At 41.6% G+C, this 21,170-nt stretch overlaps 1 protein-coding gene across 1 annotated transcript in view; it reads left to right on the top strand.

Moving 5' to 3' along the window:
• The first annotated feature begins 1,540 nt into the window (after positions 1–1,540).
• TMEM242 (transmembrane protein 242) overlaps positions 1,541–21,170 on the top strand; it is a 29,471-nt gene continuing 9,841 nt past the window's right edge. Inside the window, exons 1-3 of the mRNA XM_090280704.1 lie at positions 1,541–1,946; positions 2,795–2,895; positions 9,084–9,221. Of these exons, the coding sequence (XP_090136830.1) occupies positions 1,853–1,946; positions 2,795–2,895; positions 9,084–9,221 (333 nt within the window). The 5' untranslated portion in view covers positions 1,541–1,852. The remainder of the gene's footprint in view (positions 1,947–2,794; positions 2,896–9,083; positions 9,222–21,170) is intronic.

The following is a 21,170-nucleotide window of genomic DNA, read 5'->3' as shown; positions in this document are numbered from 1 at the left end:
TTGGAATATATGAAAGAAAAAAACATTCAATCAGACAGCAAGAAGGAAAAAGAACCCCAAAAAACAAGGACAGGCTAAAGAGCTTCTGGGACCACTTCAAACATACCAACATTTGAATCACAGAGGTGCCGGAAGGAGAAGAGAAAGAGCAAGAAATTGAAAACTTATTTGAAAAAATAATTAAAGGAACCTTCCCTAATTTCGTGAAGGAAATAGACTTGTAAGTCCAGGAAGCATAGAGAGTCCCAAACAAGGTGGACACAAAGAGGACCACCCCAAGACACATCATAATTAAAATGCCAAAGGTGAAAAATAAAGAGAGAATCTTAAAAGCAGCAAGAGAAAAGCAGAGAGTTACCTACAAAGGAGTTCCCATAGTACTGTCAACTGATTTCTCAAAAGAAACTTTGCAGGCAAGAAGGGACTGGCAAGAAGTATTCAATGTGATGAAAAGCAAGGACCTACAACCAAGATTACTCTATCCAGCAAAGCTATCATTTAGAATGGAAGGGCAGATAAAGTGTTTCCCAGACAAGGTAAAGCTAAAGGAGTTCATCATCACCAAGCCATTATTATAAGAAATGATAAAGGGACTTACTTAAGAAAAAGAAGATAAAAACTATGAACATTAAAATAATAAATTCACAACTATCAACAATTGAATCTAAAAAAAAAAACCTAGGCAAACAAGCAGAACAGAAACAGAATCACAGATATGGAGATCTTTTGGAGGGTTATTAGTTGGGAGGAGGAAGAGGGAGAATGGGGGAAATGGTGCAGGGATTAAGAAATACAAAGTGGTAGGTACAGAATAGACAGGGGGATGTTAAGAACAGTATAGAAAATGAAGAAGCCAAAGAACTTATATGCATGACCCATAGATGTGAGTTAAACGGGGGGGGGGGGTGCCAGATGGAATGAAGGGTACAGGGTGGAGGGGGGCAAAAGGGGGAAAACTGGGACAACTGTAATAGCATAATGAATAAAATATATTAAAAAATAAAAATGCATAAATATCTCCATCCCCCATCCTCAAGTTCATTCGTTTGTTTTTGATTCAGAATAATAAACAAGTGACAGATCACCTCATTTTAAAAGATAATGTCATGTGTCTGTCTGAGAGGCTGAAGAGATTTTCTATGACTACCAGCCCCTGCCTTTCAGTGGTCGTTTACAGGGTCCGCCACCGTTAGCACATCGGCCCCCAGAGGGCGGAGGGCAGGCCTGGCTGCGGGCCGCCCCCGCGCAGCCTTGCGCCCTCCGGCGCGGTCCTCTGCTCTCGCCGCGGGCCTGTATCCGTCACTTCAGCGGCACCAGCCGTTCGCTCCCCTCCGCGGGGACGGAGGCGCGCTACCAAGAGCTGGCTCTCTTCCAGGGATAGAACCTGTCACTTGCACCCAAAGTGACTGTTAGGAAATTTCCCGGAAAAATGACAGAGGAGAAGAGTGAGGCCTGCCTCTTAGGACCGTGAGATGTTAACCGCTGGCCAAGCCCTTGTATGCGCCCCAGGGTCTGAAGCAGGAACCGGGGCTCCCGGAGCAACCTGCGACCCCTCGCTGCCTCCCGGAGTCCGGGCCGGTCATCGTTGCAAGCAGCGTGCAAGTGCATCGGTCGTGACCTTGGAGCAGGGAATGATCCTGCCTGGGAGACGTCTTTGGCGGACACGCCCGCGGCCACCACGCCTTCCCCTCCCAGCCGCAGGGTGAGAGAGAAGGTTTGGGGACGGCCGCCGATCGCCGGGCCGCTGTTCAGGGTGCACACGGGGAGCCGAGAGCGGAACCTTTCTCCTCCGCCTTGCTGTCGCTTCCCGCCGGGCCCAGTTGTCGCCGGACGCAGTGCTGGAAGCCTGGTTATGAGCATGGAGCCCGCTGGCCCTGAGGCTGGGGCACGACCCTCCGCGCTGGAGGCTCCGGGACCCACCGAGGACCGGCTTTTCCTGGTTAAAGGTGTGGTGTGGTGAGCTGCGGGGGCCGGGGCGAGCTCGGCCCGGACTCTGCCAGCCCTGGAGCGGACATTCCCGCTTTCACCGGCCCCGGGAGAACTTCGCCGGCGTCCGCCCCTGCGTTTCGCCCTGGGGGGCCCGCCGCCCTGGCGGCCCTTGCTCGTGCCGGGTGCACCGTCCCTGTCCCTGGGCCGGGTGGGGGAGGTGCTGCGGAGGCTGACTCTGCGAGCCGCTCGGGGCGCTGCATTTCCCCTGGGCCCTCTGCAGTTTCTCCCGTGCCCCCCTTTTCTCTGTAGGTTTCACGTGTAGATTTCTGCCATGCATGATCTGTGTATTGCATTGTGTGCTCTTCACACGGGAAGTCTAGTCTCCTTCCGTCACCATATATTTGACCCCCTTTTACCCTTTACTGCTACCCACTCTCCTTCCCTCTGGTCACCACCATATTGTCGTCTGTGTCTATGAGTTCTTGTCTTATTTGTCGCTTTCCGTTTTACATCCCACATATGAGTAAAATCATGCTTCGTTGCTTTTTGTCTGACTTATTTCGCATAGCATGATATTCTCAAGGTCCAGCTGTCCCAGTGAAGGACCTTGTGCCCATTCTCTTCACTTGGGAATGATGTCTCAGAATGAGCTCAGGAACCAGAGGTCATGAAGTCACGCAGGTTTCACAGCCTCTCTCATTTACCGTTTGCAAGAGCTGCTTTGCCCTCATTTCTGGAATCTGAATGTAATTTAAATAGTACCTGAAATTTAAGTATGTTCATCTTTTTAACTACAGGTTTTTTTTTTTTCTTTCCTTAATCTGTCTCCCCATCCTCCATGCCCTAACCCCAAAACTCTTGGCAGGTGGACTTTTCCTCGGTAGTGTTGCTGCAGCAGGAATGCTAGCTGGATTTGTTACAACGTTATCATTGGCTAAAAAGAGAAGCCCTGAATGGTTCAATAAGGTTTGTGACACTGAAATCCATTCATAGCATTGTTATTGTTTACAAGTAAATGGCAGTTAATTTGCATAAGAAAAGAAAATATCTGTGGCCTTCCATAGTGCTTTTATAAGTAAACCTATATACACCTCATAGCTTCAAGAAGTGCACAAATTAATCAGTGGTCCTTCTTAAAAAGAGATACTTAATTATGTGCTTTCTTAAATTTTAGCAGAGCAAGACTTTGAAAACTCAACCAGTACATTTTCTATTTCCAGCATGACTTTAGATCTAAATGTAGGTAATTCACTATCAGTTGTAAGAGGCTCCAATATTTTAGGTACCAGGAAAGAAAAAGTGATGCCAATTAAACTCTTGACACAGTATTGATTGCAGGAGGCATTTCTATATCAGATATGTTAAAATGTTGTCATAAAGTGCATCCCAGCATCGATGAAAAACATGGCAGCTCCTTGAATTCAGAGATCATACATGCTTGTGCATTGCTGGAGCCCCCTCTCTAGAATAAAGTGCCTGGCACACAGTAGGTGCTCAGTAAATTTTGACTGAATGCCTATAATGTGTTTAAGGCAGAAAATCCATACTCCAAAAGCAAGATTGAGCAATCATTATTGTGGTCATGTATAGTGCACTTACGTAGTTGCAAATTTTCTTCACATTTGCTCATAGTCACTTGTTCTTAGATATTGTGTTCTGTCTCTGCCCTCTCCTGGTTTATTTAACTATTACAATACTTTATTGCTTCAACACCTGTAACTTGGGCTCTCTTATGTGATAGGCACTGTGCGCTATAGCTAGCTATAAGAGGTACAAAAATAAAATATATCTGCCCTTTAGGAAGCTAGCTCTGGTGCGAGAGACAGATATTAAATAAATATTCATATAAATAACTACATAATTATAATTTGATCTTTGCTCTAGAAGAACAGCGTTATGTAAAAAATCATAAACCAGTTGAATCCTTTTCCATTTCTCTGTATTTTTAATAACCATACTGAAGCCTTATGAATATTGTAATGGCAAGAGACCACATTTAAGTGCATCTGAGTCCCCTTCTGATTACTCGGGGCTTATATGGAACTTCCCAAATCATTCCTATGAACCTCAGTCATTTCCACCTATATTACAGAATATTTTCAGAGCAGAAATATATCTTTTGGCAGAAATTAGTAAAACCTAACTAATAGTGGTGCTTTAACAGTAGAGTTTGGGTTGATGTCTAAGCTTAGTTTTCACGTTAACCTTTGGGTCACAGATTTTTTTGAGAAGCTAATGAAAACCAGGAATTCTCTCTCAGGAAAAAAAAAGTGCATACAAGTGTTCACAAATTCGCTTTCGACTTTGTGGTTCTAAGATTTGATTATCACACATGCCCTTTATGGTCTAACATGGTTTTCAAACTGTGGTCCATAGAGCCCTGGGGATGCTTAAGACCCTCTTGGGGGTTTATAAAGTCAAAACTTTTCATAACAATACTAAGACATTTGGACTGATGGTACGGAGCAATGGCGGGGGGTGGGGGCACTGTAAAACTGCTGGTGCCTTGGTGTAATCAAGGCAGGGGCCCCAAACTGTACTAGCAGTCGTTGTTTTCTTCCTTACCGTGTGCTTTTAGTTTTAAAAAACCATCACTGTAAAAAAATAAATAAATAAAAAACCATCACTGTATAAGAATGTCCTTGTTGAAGCAATAAAAGTGTTTTACTAACTCTTGACTCTTGAACATACCTTTTTAATATTCTGTGTGAAGAAATGGGACGTACTCGTAAAACACTCTGCTTTATATCAAAGAAAGGTGTTTTTCTTGAGGAAAAGCAATTGAGTTGCATGATGAACTAGCTGCTTTTTTTCACGGCATATTGTTTTTACTTGAAAGAACAACTGGAAAACTATAATCAGTACTGGTATTTGGCAGACATTTTCTTTAAAATGAACAAAATGGGCCTGTCTCTTCAAGCAAGCGATTGTCAGTATATGTTGCCAATGATAAAATTTGAGCTTTTAAGTGAAAATTAGATTTCAGAAAACTCGTATCTACCTTTGTAGCCTTGACAGCTGCTCAGTACTTAAAAGCGTTTCTGATGGGATTGGTGGTGATATTAATGAAGTGATTTTTTAAATATTTAATAAATGGTGTCAACAATGGAAAGATCTGTGTAACTTAGTAAATCAATATTTTCTGAATGATCATGATGCATAGATAAAAGTTTCATTCAAAGTGCAAAATAAACTAATGAGTTTTAATGTAACAAAGTACAAAAAAATTATTACTGTGACTTCAGATTCCATACTGCAGCTAACCTTTAAGAAGCTATTTGTCAAGTTGTGGTGTAGTATCAAAGAATGGAGGCTGTTAAAATGCTCCACCCATTTCCAACCACAGATCTGTGTGGGTCTAGATTTTACTTCAACCAAAAAAACGTATCGCAACAGACTGAATGCAGAAGCATATATGAAAATCCAGCTGTCTTTTATTAAGCCAGACATTTAAAGGATTAACAAAAATGCAAAACATTGCCTTTCTTTGCACTAAATTTCGTTTTGTTTTATAAATTATTTTTTATAAAAATATATTTATATTACTCTATAATGAGTATATTTTAAAGTGAATGAAGTACAATTTTAATTTTGATAATTAAATATTGATCAATATAATCAGAAATCTCTGCAGTCCAAGTATAAATGGATCCTGAGACCAGAAATTTTAGTACTGCTGTTCTGGATGGTTAGATATGTTACGTAAAGTTCTGCCTCCCCTCTGGGAAAACATTTGAACTAGAGCATTACCACTGACGCAGACTCTGACTGAGAGGTGAAGTGGTTTGTGGAGGAGTTCAGGCGTTCTGGAGCAGTTAAGAGTTTATCCTGGATGAGCACCAGTTTAAGAATACTGCCACTTGCTGCCTGCAGGTTTTCTTTGACATTGATAATAGCCAAGATTTGAGTGCTTACCGTGTGCTAGCTGCTATTCCTAGGGTTAGGATTCATTTAACCCCCATTGCAGCCCTGTGAGGCAGAGGTACTAAACTGTACTGTTGTCCCCATTAAACTAAGGCACAGATTGATTTGGCAACTTGCTCACCATGGCGCTCTGTCCATCTTTGATTATGTCTGGGGAATAAATAATGCTATTTTTTTTTAGCAATTTTTTAATTTAAGTAGACTTCTGTCCACTAGCCTGGGAATCTAGGCCTTAATCATAATACATCTAGATTAAAATCGCAGCCCAAAAGGACTTTAAAATGATCACCTTTCGGATGGGGATGGACTACTTACACTGCTGTTATTTTAGGAGGATGAGAATCTTTCCTCTAATGTCTTTTTCTTAGCTGAGTCTCATGCTAGAAAACTGGGAGTGGAGAGCAGTAGTAAGTGCTGAATGAGGATTCATTTTTGTGGTCCTTTGAATAAACAAAAAGGGAAAGTGCAAGCTGAGGTGGCCAAAAAATTCTACTCTTGAGTTTCTTTGGTCGATCTATTAAAACAGATCAAGGTTTTTGAAATAAACTGGTACATTTCACATTTGTATAACATCAGTCTCATAAAATGATTGTGAAGCACTATAAGTGGAAATAATGTGCACATTATATGTCTATTTTGTTTAAACAACTGAGGAAAATATAGAATAATATATAAACATACAAATAGTTTACTTATCTACAATAATTTGGTGCTCCTACTCATCTTAATACTGGTCAAAGTAACTGTGAGTATGGCCAGACCCATTTATATAAGGAGCAGATAAAAAAGACAAGTTACCATCTTTCTGCTATAGCTACGCTTTCTGAAAATTATAAAAATAAATCTTTTAAATATATATATATGTGTGTTAAAAAAACAGTCAGCTATCTCTGTAATGTAAAGAATATATCAAAATGTTGTTTAAGGTAAGAATACCCTATCAGGGGAAATAACTAGATTGAACATTCTTTTTAAATACCAGTTTGATTTACATCAAATTCATCCTAAGATTAACCTGACAAAAACTGACAGCATGAACTTTATTCTTGGGTATGCAGCTGACTTGCTGACAAACTGAAGAGTTTGTTCTTGATCATTCCTACATCTGTGAATAATAGATTCATTCTTGTGACCTACTGGAAGAAAAGGGCATCCATGTCTTTAAGCATACGAGGTTAAAAAAACAGTTTTCACCTAGAAAACAATTTTTCTGTTTTATCTTGGGGATATTAAATACCATAATTACAATGTGATTTGTTAAACTCAACTTCCACATGCACATGCTTTTGTTTTCATTTAAATTAAAAAAATAATGTGGCAGTGAGGAAAAATGTAGCTTTCACTAAACATATATGTGACTAGCATATGTGTTTATATCTAAAGATCTTTTAAACCAACTTTTTTTTTTTTTTGGCAAGTCAGTCTTTTTCTGCAGCAAGTCAACCAGCGTTCCTTTTAAAAATTCTGAGCAGGATTTGTTAAGGTCATATGGCCTGCACTCCAGAGGAAAAAGCTTGTGACTAGACGTTTAAAAACTTAATAAAGATAGATCAGTTTTAAATATTGTTTCCACAGAAGTTCATTTTTGGAAGTATGTAGACAATAACTAAGAATAACTCATTTCATCTCACAATCAATTTCTGAGGCTGATATACAAATACAGCATGCACTGTTTTAAAAATCTAAAAGTTTGACAAAATTAAGATTTTACTGGGAATATTGCTGTCATTAGGGTTCTTTTTATATGTAGTTACCTTTTTAACCTAATTTAGTCAAATGTGGGTTTGTGTAGACTTAAAAATATATGTACACATATAATATATAATTTCTGTCCTCAGGGAAATAAGGAATTTTTAATTTAAGTTTCTAAAATAGAAGTTAGGCTAAGACACTTAAACCAACTCCAGTTTAGTAGTATTTGGGTAATAGTACTGCTTCTGGGGGAAATTCAGGCCAGTTAGAATTTAGGGCATTTATGTGAGCTCTAGGGAGCAACTCTGAAATTACAGCAACACGGCCAAAGAAGTAAGAGAGTATGTTGTTTTTATCATAAAAAATGGCTAAAGAAAAACTTCTTAAAAATTTCATTGGGTCTAAGGCATATCTAAAAAAAAAAGTGTAAGCCAGCAAATACTGAGTACCCACCAGGTCTAGGCATGTGCTAGGTACATGTGGGATACAGATAAGAGTTTCTGTGTGCAATCAGTAACATTCACAATCGCAAAATACATGTGCAAAAATACCTGTGTTAAGAAATGTCTTAAACCATGAAAAAAATATTCAAAAAAGAAAAGGACAAGTCAATGGAAATACATTTTCAGGTGGAAGACAGGATGTTATGAATTTGCTTATTAGTTTGATGTTGTTCCCATGAAAATGCCAACGAATGGACATTTTCTCCAGTTGTTTGGGGATTGGAGAAATCTTGACAGAATGTTCTAGCATTTTTCTGGAAGAATTAATAGGCAAAAGCATCAAAGAAATTTTTGAAAAAAGTAATGAGTATGATATACTTTCTGGATATTAAGACTTTTTATTCTGTAATTAAATCTCTGAAAATAATTAGTTGTACAAAAATAGCTTAGAAATAAACTTCTCTCTCTATATGTTTCTCTAATAAGCTGGGAGGAGAAGGGTTACTCAATAGAGTGGGTCAGTTGTTAAGGTTTCTGGGAAGGAAACTCCCTGGAGTCATCAGAGTCTCCATCAAAACCAAAATAAATACCAGATGAACCAAACAGTTAGTGGTAAAAAGAAGGTACAATTTTAAAACAAAAGCACAGCTAACAAAAGATAAATGACTGTAACTTTAGGAGCGGGGAAGTTTTAATAAGCTTAAAAGCATTAGAATGCATCTTTGACCAGAGCCAAAAACTAAAAATACAAGGAATTAAAAGTAAAGCAAACTGGGAAAATAGGACGGCACATATCGTAGGTGTAAGGGCTGAAGAATATCAATATTTAAAGACGCAATACAATAAGGAAACTTTCAGTGCGCAAATAGTATGCATATCAAAAGGCATACACATTTGGTTCATAACTTTGGAAAATGTTCATTCTCATTAATAGCAATGGAAATTATGAATGGTTTTATATAAATTTGAAAGGTTTCTTTGGGGGTATTTTTGTGGATGTTGCTTTTCTTTTTTACATTAATTTCAAACACCCCCCAAATATTTATTCTTTCTGAAGAGCTGACTTTCACCCCACCCTGTCTGTCTTCCCTGCAGGGGAGCATGGCCACCGCAGCCCTGCCGGAGAGCGGGTCGTCCCTGGCCCTGCGAGCCCTGGGCTGGGGGTCCCTGTACGCCTGGTGTGGGGTTGGCGTGATCAGCTTCGCAGTCTGGAAGGCTTTGGGAGTTCACAGTGTAAGTAACTGCGGTCCTGTAATTGGTACCTGGGATGCTTATTCTGCTTTCCGCATCCAAATCTTCCTGATTCTCAAATTTGTATAGTTTGTTCGCTGTCTTAGAAAGTGATGACAGAGAAGGTGACTAAATTCTTCCCAATAACTAGGCAACTCCTCATTACTAGTAAATGACAAGTAATTTACATATTTAAAGGTGATGGGACTTCAAATATAATTAATGACTAATTCACAGCAAATGTTCATTCTATATAAATTGGCACTAGCTACTTACTTGTTCAGTGAAATTATTGAATTTGCAACAACTTTCTCTGCTGTTCAACATCCAGGTATATAAATATTCTTCTAAAGCAGTTAAAGCATTGTAAAGTTATTATTTAAATTATTAATGTATTTATACATTATGGGGAACAACTTAAAAAGCCTGTGTGTGTGTGTGTGTGTGTGTGTGTGTGTGTAATTTAGACTCCAGGACAAAAAGCTATACATTCAGAATGTCTTCCTTTTTATTAAACTACCAGTAGGGAGTTCCGTGGACCAGGCTTTTTGTGACAGGTGACAATGATGGTAGTGTGGAACGGGTGGCAGCAGGGGAGGCGATGTAAAGAGGGTCTGGATACATTTCAAAGGTCCAGAGTCAACAAGGATTTGTTACACATTGGATGCAAAAGGTGAGGGGAAAAGTGCAGCCAAGGATGGCTCCAAGGCTTTTGGCCTGAGCAGCCGGGAAAGGCATGGGGCCAGGGTGGCAGGAGCAGATGTTGGGAGTTAATTCAGGGGCTCCATCCAGGGCTTGTCGTGTGAGACACCTGTTAGACAGCCGAGCAGCGGGTCAGGTCAGCAGTTAGGCATAGAAGGCTGGAATTCAGGGGAGAAGTGCAAGGTGAAGATACAAATTTGGGACTCATCTGTATCTAGACAGCACTGACAACTGCAGGACCAGGTGACCTCACTAAGGCAGTGAACGCAGAGGGGTCCGAGGAAGGATCTCGGGCACACGTGCGGGTTAGAGGTTGGGGAACCAGGAAAGGAGCAAGTGAGGTTTCCCCGCCTCTGCAGAAGGGAAACCAGGAGAGTGGTGCCTTGGACGCTAGGTTTTCGAGGTGCGATGAGAACTGAGAGCTCTCTGAGTTGGCACGTGGCGCCCTCGGTGGGCAGAGCCCGAGTGGAGCGCACGCACCAGAGAGTGGCGGGGAGACTGGAGGCCGTACCTGCGGCAAGTCCCCAGTTTTGCGTAAAGGGATGGAAAGAAGTGGGGTCATAGTTGGAAGTGGGAGTTGGGGCCAAGAGAGTTTGAGTTTATTTTTTAAGTTGGGAACGTTAACGGCACGTATGGATGCTGTTGGGAGTGATTCAGCAGCGGGGGAAGAGGGGAGAATTGCTGGAGTCATAGGTATTAGTATTGCTACTGGCATTACTGAGTTTTTCACATTTGGCTTAATCATAACTAAACATAGGCATTGTATTTTTCAAAGTATACCAATAGACAACCAACTGTTGCTTTTCTCCTAGTCTGACTAACCTTTATTTTTAAAGTAACTGTGCAGGCAAATCTTCATAGACCAACAAAATTAGGTTATTTAAATTAAATCATATGCTTGCAAACTTGGGCTTTATGGGCTAGACTGTGCTATTTCAGATTGTAGAATGTGGACTTCTAGGGACATATGCTTTTCTGATTGGCACTACTGAATGTGAGGATACTCAGCATCCTTTTACAGTGCCTCTTAATGTCTTTAACAAAGAAGGGAGACTGCAGATACACTCTCCCTGCATGCAGGTCATTAGGCGTTATCAGTTTGATCTCTGCAGCTGAAACATCTCACAGAAAAATGAACCACTGATACTTTGGCAAGGGGACAGCTTTTGAAAGCAGTATGTTTACTGCTTTGTTCACTCAGAAGGTATTTGTGGGCCTACCCTGAGCCAGGCACTGTGCTAAGACAAGGCACCCAGCAGACTTATCAGGGACGGCAGGCTTTAAGACTGAGCAAATCCTCATTAGATGACCCTGCTCTGAGGCTTGTGGAGAGCAACTTCAGCTCTGCATTTAGAGTTGTCTGGTTTTTTTTTAAAGTATTTTATTTATTTTTTACTTTTTTAGAGAGAAGGGGAGGGAGGGAGGGAAGTGTGAATTGCAAGAGAAACATCAATGGGTTGCCTTTTACACGACCCAGGCATGTGCCTTGGTTGGGGATCAAACCAGCCACCTTCAGTTCACAAGCCGGTGCTCAGTCCACTGGGCCACACCAGCCCGGGCTGCATTTAGAGTTTTGATGAAAACTATGAGCTTGCCCACAGAGAAGTCCATTGGTGAACTTTTTTCACTATTTACTGCCTCTTATTGGGAAATGTCCTTTCTACGACTAAGGAGAAGTCAGAAAATGTTAAACAGAAGTGGTCCAAGTCTGTGCACTCAGTAAATAACTGAGATGATTGTTCTAGATCAGAATCCATTCCAGTGTCAAATAATTGTTGGTTGCTGCCTTCAGTTGTATTAAATCTCCACTATAAACCTAGCTTCTTTTTAAAACCGGGGTGCCGTCTAGTGGCTGATTCAGAGCGGCTTACATTCCCTGTTTTAATTCACAGCTACCTCTGCTGGCCTGAAAGGGGACTTGTTGCAAGTGCTTCAAGGGAAGCCCTTCAGGTTCTTGGAAATATTTTGGATTTACTTTCTGTTTATTCATAATTACTGTCAAATTTTATTTCACATAGAATATGTATAAGACAAATATAAATTTATATTTTACACAGTGGTATATCATTTAGTCAGAGGTTCTAAAAAGGAGAGCAAATGGAAGTTATTTTGACAGCAGACTGAAGCAGATTAAGTGTGCCCAGAATTTAAGATGGGACCTTCCCTTCACCACGCTGACCAGCCTTGGGCAAGTGTGGCCTGACTGCTTAGTATGGGTTCATCAGTGACTGTGAATTATGGTATTTTATCACCCGATTATGATTGAAGGCAGCATTAATTTTTATCACAGTCACTTAGTTGTGAAAAGAATGAACAGTGACTATGGGTTTGTGGTCCTAGGAGACTGCCACGTTCAGGCCAGGTGAGCACCACGCCACCACGGCACTGTGGTAAGTTGTTTTATCAGGGCAGACGTTGTAAGTTTAGAGAATAGTTGAGATCAATGCTCTTTAGTCTGTCAACAGGACCTTTAGTGATACCAACTGGTAATTCCCCTGTTATCAAAAGGAAGAAGCATGCCTCCTATGGTTAACTAACCTGTTACTCAAGGGCAATGACTTGTTAACTTTTTTATCTTTTATTATAGTTGGAATTAATACTTGAAAGGATACCTGAGGAAGTTGAGCATATTCATAGTTAGACTGTCTTCTTTTTTCCTCCCCTTAGAAGGAAAAAATTTAGGTATATAAGTAATTTCTGATTGATATGATTAGAAACTTTATAGCTTTTTATATACCTGTGGACCCATATTCTACATTTGTTTGAAGTGGGGTTATAGCCTCAAAGTACTGGTCAGAATCACCCATTGCCAACGTTTGCTGTGGTTTGTATGTAATATGTTCCTGATACTCCATGTAGTTAGAATTTACAGATAATTTACAGTTTTTGCTCTCACAGAAGCTAAAACCTCAATAGTAATGAAACTGTGAATGAAAACCTCTTTAGTTACTGTGATATACTTTAAATTGTCCAGAGATTTAAATTTAAAAATTAACTTATAAATGGAGCTTTTTGGTTTGTTTATGCTTTTACCATGAAATAAGAGGTATTTGTCTCCTTTTTTTTTTAAGAAAAATATTTTTTAGATCTATCTTTTTTCTTATGGCTTTTTTTTTTTTGGTAAAAAAATGTACTGTCTTTTTGAAAAAGAATTAATGTAGAAAAATACAAGAAGGGACACAGAATTACATCTCAGAGTTGTGATCCCCTGTTACAGTAGAAACATCCTTTTGGACCTCCTTCTATAGGCATGTTCACATAATCATATATAAATGTTATTTTACTGTACTACTTTAGAAGCTTTTCTCACTGAATAGTCATAGGACCTTCTTTGCATAGTAGACTATATAAATCTCCATCCTTTTTAATGACTACATAGTACTGTATTGTGTATTATACTTTCCTTAATCAGTCTCCTGCCAATAGTATTTAGATTGTAATTTTTCAGAATTAAATACTGTAGTGAATCTCTGTAGGCATACATCTTTTTGTACTTTTCTTGGTCAAGAGATTTGTCCTAAAGATAATTGTTATCATTGAATCAAAGTGCATGTTAAAAATGTTTTTGGTATCTGTTGCTAAATGGCCCCCCAGGAAAGTTGATACAATTTAGAAGATATCAATAGTGCATGCAAGTTTCCTGGCACCCTTGCCATTAGTAGCTTCTATTACCCAGAAATGTTTGCCAATCTGATAGATAGAAAGACCTCTCTTTCCTCCTTGACTGCGTCTCTGTGAAGGCCCTGCTGCTGTAAAGGCTTTTACGGAAATCATCTGAGATCGGGGTCTTGCCTCCCACTTGCTGACGTAGTGCTTCTTTCTCAAAAGCTCAGGCCTTTTTTTTTTTTTTTTTTTTTTTTTTTGAAGTAAAACATATGTATTTAAAATATTTCTCTAAAAATTATCCTTGACTTTCCTATTCTAAGAAAGATGCTTTAAGACAAGTAATACACATTTCCTCTAGGACAGTATCAGATGCATGCTAACAAAATTCATTTTCTCCAGCTCTCTTTAGTAGCTACAGCGAGGCATACTTTTTATGTTAATATTTAGGCTCACTTCTTAATTACTTTATGAGCAACTTGAGGGCTTTTGCTAATTACACTCAAATCTCTTTCTTTTGACTTTGCAATCATCTATGTTTCCCTCCCTCTCTCCCTCCCCCTTCCTCTCTCTTTAAAATCAATAAAAACATATCCTTGGGTGAGGATTTAAAAAACAAAACCAAACCTATGGCGAAGCTCAGAAGTTTCTAACTTCTAAGATATCTAAGAAGGAAATAGACCTCATTGGTGTAGGTCAAAGATCAAAAACAAATCTGGGTCTCCTGGCAAACTTTAGTGTTAGCCACTTCTGAGTCATCTTCAGAAGTCTGAAAAGCGGCAGAAACATTTCCTTTCTGTGTTCTTGCCTAATCTAATTTCAGTGCTTCCAAAGATCTTTCCGGGCTTCTGCCCCCAGGAAGCGAGCTTCAATTTCTTCTTCTGATTACCATGCGTCAGCAGACCCAGCCGTGCTTCCTCTTCCTACCAGTGCTTACTGGAGGGCCCAGAACACAGTCATCATGATCTTGCAGAGGCAGGTCCAGCTGTCGAGCTCTCAGGCCTTCAAACAGCTTAAGCACTGAGGAATATTTTCCTGCAATTGCTTTTCAATTAATGGGAAGTGGCGCTGTGCATCAGTTAAATTCAGGTCTGAGGTGACAAGAACATCTTTGTAACCCTACTTCCCATCCCTCTGCAGCTCTAATGGGCACTCGATGTAAATGTGGAGGGGCAATTTGATGACAGACCATCACAGGGACTTCTGCTCAGTTTGAAAAGGGAGGTAACGACCAATGCACATTTTTTTCTGGGGGTGGGGGAGGCACCAGCTGTTTTGGCATATTGCCAAGATAGCTCTTTAAAAACCCACCAGTTTCCTTTTATAAGTAAAATAGGGCCCCAGGCATTTTATAAAGTGAGACTGTGCAACAATTACTAAGAAAGATAGGCTTTGCTATAAAAGCCTTCTTGTTCCAAGGCCTGACACAAATCAGCTTAATCACCTCAAGAATGTTCCCAGCCTATCCCACCAGAGGAAAGGTATCCTTGGTTTCACCCGGGTTTTCTTTTTCTTTGTCCTATTTCTTACACTGAGCGTAGAAAATGGGACGCAGGCAAGCAGATCTGTCTAACCGAAGGCTCGTGGAGTCAGCGCCTGACAGCTCCGCTTTCCCCCTAGCTTTATTTAAAACGCCCCTATTGGTTAGTCACTTTCGAATATCTAAAACCACGAAAAAATATTATGTATGTTGATATACTTCTATATTATTATTCATTTACCCTGTATCAGAAAATGGAAGTGTTCTCTCAAATTGAATTTTTGTGACTGAAGTGTTTCTAAGTCTAAGAAGAAAAAAATTGTAATGTGCTCTCTATCTTTCCCCAGTGTGAATTGTGCTGAACATAATTTCACTTTGTCTTGATGACTCAGGTACATCAGTTATTGTTCGCTTCGTGTGCTAATAGATTCTGGGCTTTTCTAGTTCTTTATTCTTTTGGTAATTTTTCTTGATCCTTGTTTGGCTCTTGTTTTTCACTTCCCAGCATCCCATTTACTTCTGAGGCGCTGCGGCTGCCCTCTGCACACAGTTACGCTGAGATTCCTGCCTTTGCCCTTGTATTTTCCTTCACAGGTCCCATCCCCTCTGGTGGCGCTGTCCATATGCAGGCACCTGCAGGACTGCGTCCTCAGCCCAGGCTCCTGAGGTGCTGGCTCATGGGCCTGCCTGATCGGACCCCGAGGTCTGGATGTCTCCAGCCTTGTGTGTGTTCCCACTGAACTGTCACTTACTCCCACTCTGCCCCTGGTCACCCTCAGTGGATGGCGGCACCATCCACAAAGCTGCTGCTGAGAAAAGCTGGATTCTACCCACACTCCTCACCCCTGTACCTGATCGGTCACCAAGTCTCGCTGCTCCCTCACCCCACAGCCACTGTGCTGGGAGCACCTTCCTGCCCCACGATAACCACAGCTCATCTCCGTTCGCTGAGCCTCTGCCTCGCCTCTCTTCAACCCTTTGGCCACACCCGCTGAAGGAGCACACTGGGGTGCACCTTCCCCAGACGCCCGCCTGCATCTGCATGTCCCCATGGGCGTTAGGTGGCACTGCCAGCTGGGCACTCAAGTCTCGCTCCTGGTGCCCAGCCAAGGACCGTGCCCCTGTAACTGTCCGCGGCCTTTGCTGATGGCCAGCTTTTCCCTCTGCGGCAGCGTGTGGACACACGTTCTCGTTTCTGCCAGCTCTGAAAGGTCTCCCGATATTCCTCATCGTCCTCCAGCGACAAACCTGTTTGTCTGCTTCCTTTCACGCAACAGATTTCCTGAAAGAGCCGCGTGGCCACTGTGTCCCGGCCCCTCCCCTTTCTCTCCTTCATCCAGCCTCTTCCCCAGCGCCCCTGGAGGTGCTGCTGTCAGGGTCGCCCGTGTCCTCCCTGTGGCCAGATCTGGGTCTCGCTGTCATCCTCTGCTTCTTGACCTCTCAAGCAACATGTAGCACAACTAAGCCTGCTCCCCTCAGCTGAGACCCCTTCGACCTCCGGGGCCATTTTTGCCTGTGTTCTTTGCTGGCCCTGCTCTGGAAGACGGTCAGCAGCAGGGACCAGCGGCTTCCTCCTTCGAATCCCTGCTCTCCTTCCCCAGGTGCTGTCCTCTAGTCCCTGGCACTTAAAACAACCCGTATGGTGTGGATGTCCAGACATACAGCTCCAGTGTCCTGATGGGGACCCCGTTTCCTCACCTCCTCCCCAGCTGGCTCCTCCTCTAGTCTCTCCCATCCCCCAGTTGTTCAAGCCAAAGCCCAGCACAGAATCACCTTAAATCCTCTCATTTCCCTGCATTCCCTTCCTCTAATCCACGAGCAAGTCCTGCTCCTTAGCTTTGCTACTAAACACAGCCTCATTCCTTTCATCTCCATCCACCTCCTGTATTGAAGGTTTCCTGTTTAGGAAACTGGCCTCTCCTTTGCTTCCTGTAGAATTTTTTTCTCCATTGTGAAACTGGAAAATCAGCATTCATGCTGCCTGTCACTACCAGAACCAATAAGTAGAGACAAGCATTGAATCTTTATGGGCACTTTATTCAGATGCCGGCCATCTAAGAAGATGTGAGTTATGCACCCTAAAAAACCATCTTAACATCTCATCTTAAGCCGACCTTTTTATAAGGAGAAGAAAGGGTAGGTAAGGGGTTTGCAAAAAAGGTTTGCAGATAAGAGTTGCAGTCTGGCAGCAATTTTCCTAGTATGTCTTTATCTGCTGATCAATAATCCTTTGTCTGCATCATGGACACTCCCTCCCTGAAACACAATGGCTCAGATACCATCTCCATCCTTGCACTCCCCTGGGGCATGAAAGTCGAATTGCTTGTCAATCTCCTGGAGTCATGAGTAGGTCATGCATTCCAGTTCCTGGAATAACAGCCTTGCACATGCATTAGTCACGTAAGCCTCTCTACTGTAGCAACTAGAATTTTTAACTCTTGAGTTCCCCTATCAATAGCAGACAGAGATACTTTTAAAGTGGAAGTTAGGTCTTGTCTCTCCTTTATTTACACCCCTTCAGTGGCTCCCCTGAAGTCTCACATCATTGAACCAGCACGTTCACCCCTCGTACCCCACCCCCACCTCACTGCCACGCCCACCAGGCCTAGCCCTGCTGAGGGCCTAGCTCTGCCCAGGAAACCCCATCCTCAGGCCTCTGCACAGCTGGCTCTGTCACCATCTGGGGTTTCAACCCAAATCCGTTTCCCCTCCTCAGTGAAGCTCCCCAGGACATCTGATCTAAAGTAAAATAGCCTCTTCGCTCCCGCCTCTCAGTTCCTCTCCAACATTACCCTATTTTCTTTTCTTCACAGCACTTACTGCAAAATGAGACTATATTGACAGTTTCCTTGTTTCATCTGTCTTCACAAAAAAGCATGTCAATTCTAAGAGAGTAGAGACCTCACGTATCTTGTTCATTCTTGTGTCCGCAGCACCTGCATAGCGCTTGGCGCAGGGGGCATTCAGTCAGCCATCTGTTACATGGTGTGTGATGGCACTGCGTCTGTCTTTCCACTAGCTCCCTCTTCCCCTGAGAATAAAGTCCAGGTTTCTTTAACTGGCTTATGAGTCCCTCTGTGATCTGGCCCCAGCTTATTCACTGACTCACTGGTTCTCAACCAGGGGCGGTTTTGCCTCCCCCTGCCCCCAGAAGAAAGGTATTTGGCGCTGTCTGGAGATACTTTTGGCTGTCATAACTACAGGATGCTGCTGGCATCTAGTGGGCAGAGGCCAGGGGAGCTGCTAAACATCCCACAGTGCCCAGGACAGGCCTCCACAAAGAGCGACCTGGTCAGCAGGGCTTCAGGCGAGAGCCTGCCTATGTCTTTCGTAAGCCTTTGTCACATGCAGTCCTAGCCTTGCTGAAAGGCCATGTTCTTCTTCACCTCTGAGCCCTGTGCCTGCTGTCCCCACCCAGAACCCTCCTTCCTCTTCCTGCTGCTGCCTCTGGTCTTTGCCTAGACAGTCTTGAGGCAAGTAAAGGTTTAACCTTTACAGTATGGAGTCCATGTTTTGGCAGGTTTGAGTTCATAAAGGTAACTTCAGTTTCTACCTCAAATTCAAAGTAACAGATTTTCTTCATGTCAGTTATTTTTGAGGAATAAAGCTGTTGGTACTGGAACGGCAGTACTATTTCTATTACTTAATCCAATGGCAGAAAATAAAAGGGATAATTATTGAAGTATCTATGCAGTTAGACCCTGTCATTCAAGTTTCTCAATTTTTGGGTATGATTTGGAATGTTTACTCACATACTAAGGAATTTTAATTTGTTTTGTTTATGTTTTGTGCCACATTAAAACACTTCCTTTTTTCCCTTTTTATGGTAAATTAAATACAAGTGGTTCTTTTACACTGTACCAAAAATTATGTGTAAGATGATGCCTTTAAAGAACAAAAGTGAGCCCTGGATGGTGTGGCTCAGTTGGTTGGAGCATCGTCCCGTAAACTGAAAGGCTGCAGGTCTCATTCCAAGGTCAGAGCACAGGCCGGGGTTGTGGGTTTGGTCCTGGTCGGGGCACAGACGAAAGGCAATGGATCGGTGTTTCTCTCTCACATCAATGTTTCTCTCCCTTTCTCTCTCTCTCTCCCCCTTCCCCTCTCTCTAAAATTAATAAGTACATCCTCAGGTGAGGATATAAAAATAAAAAATTAAAGAACAAAAGTGAGATTTAGATAATTTATTAGAGCTTGCTAATTCATGTTATAATATTTCAATATCAGAAACAGGAAGTCGATCCCTGTGTTGCTTTTTGATTTGACAGTTTACTTTTATTTACAGAAGACAAAGCTTTGTGGCCCCACTTTTGTCCTTCCTCAGCATTCCCAGTATTGCTGCCAAAGGCAAATACTTTCAGGTGCTAGGGTTTGTAGACACACACACACAGGATTATGTAGTTTATATATAGAGCTTAGTATCTATGAGCAATAGAATTACAGCCCACTCATTTGTTTTAAAACTACAATTTGCATTTTATGACTTTCAAATCAGAAAGAAGACTTTAAAAATAGTTTATATAATGCCCTACTTGCATGCTGGTGAGTTTATAGACTATTTTAGATCAGTTTATAACATGAATTAACACTGTTCTTTTTTTTTTTTCAAATCAAAGATCTGTGCATAGATTTTTTTTAAAGCTTTCCAAAGAACATTTTAAATAACTTTAAAGGTTAAAAATATTCTGCCTTTGCATTTACTGTGTTCCTAGCCCTGTATAATTTGTTTCTCTCCCTCTTTTATTTTTTAAATGTTCTAACTTGGTAATAGTAGGTACTGGCTTTGAGAATAGTTAGGAAATCTTTAAGATTATCAATAGCTTTATCTGAAATTAATACATAACCTTGCTAAGAAACCCCAAGCAGATACATTTTACCTACCCCTTTGTTCATTGCCTTTCCCTCTCTCACCTTTCAGTCCTCTAGCCTTTCTTAATTCAGTTCTATAGTTATTTACTTATTTTTTTCTACCACAAACATTTTCACTGAATCCCTATCCATGGACCGAGATCTGTTCTAGAGTACAAGGATATGCTGCTACATAAAAGGTTATTCCTTTCGGGTTAAATTTAATAGTGTGTGATAAATCCTATCATGGAGAGAGGTAGGAAGTACCTTGGTGGTACAGGATTTTATTAAAACATCAGTTCTGTGCCCTGACTGGTGTGGCTCAGTGGGTTGGGCATCGTCCCACTAACCGAAAGGTCACAGGTTAGTTCTGATTAGGGCACATGCCTACCTTGTGGGCCAGCTCCCCAGTTGGGGGCATGGGAGAGGCAACCAATCGATATTTCTCGCACATTGATGATTCTATCCCTCTCTTTCTCCCTCCCTTCCCCTCTAAAAATAAATACAAATTTAAAAAAAAAAAATTTTTTTTAAAGTCAATTCTGCTTGGGGCATTGTAGAAGATTTAAGAGAAGATGGAATACGGACAGTCCACAACTTACAACAGTTTGACTTTATAGTGGTGTGAAAGTGATATGCGTTCAGTAGAAACTGTACTTCAAAATTTGAATTTTGATATTTTTCCCAGGCTAGCAATATGCAGTACAATACTCTCTTGTGATGCTGGACAGTGGCAGCGAGGTGACTTTGCCCAACTGTAGCTAATGTAAGCGTCCCAAGCAGGCTTTCAGTAGTCTAGACAAAGCCATGGTGTTTGGCAGGTCAGGTGTATTAAGTGCATTTTCCACTTATGATATTTTCAACATACAATGGGGTTGTGAGAACATAGCCCCATTGTAAGACAAGGAGCATCTGTATTTGAGCTGGACTCCTAGACAGAAGAAGGGCAGGGGAGCTGTGGTGAGTGTCAAGGTGGAAGGGCTTGGTTGTAATCATCCTTGGACCAGAGACTTGGTGGTCATCTTTAGTTCCTGCTTCATTCCTCCTAAGTGATGCAGCCAAAAGAAAGTACTATGGCATGATCTCTTCATCAGCTCTAATATTGTACTGCATTTTGAATAGGTAATTTGAGTTTGGTTTTCTATTCAAAAGGAATAATGAGCCACCTAAGATGGAAGGTCATTAGGGTAGGAAGCCGCTTAGTGATATTTAGTTTCCCATGTCTGAGTAGAGGTAAATCTGCTGGGGAGGTCATGTCCATTTCTTCATCTTTCTTAAGTTCTTTCCTTCCAATCTCCAGACTTATTGTACAAAACAAAACA

The sequence above is a fragment of the Furipterus horrens genome, unplaced genomic scaffold, assembly GCF_987537825.1.
Source record: "Furipterus horrens unplaced genomic scaffold, mFurHor1.1.pri manual_scaffold_6, whole genome shotgun sequence".
NCBI classification, from domain to species: Eukaryota; Metazoa; Chordata; class Mammalia; order Chiroptera; family Furipteridae; genus Furipterus; species Furipterus horrens.
The sequence above is the reverse complement of the archived record's forward strand: the minus strand, read 5'-3'. Positions and strand labels throughout refer to the sequence as shown.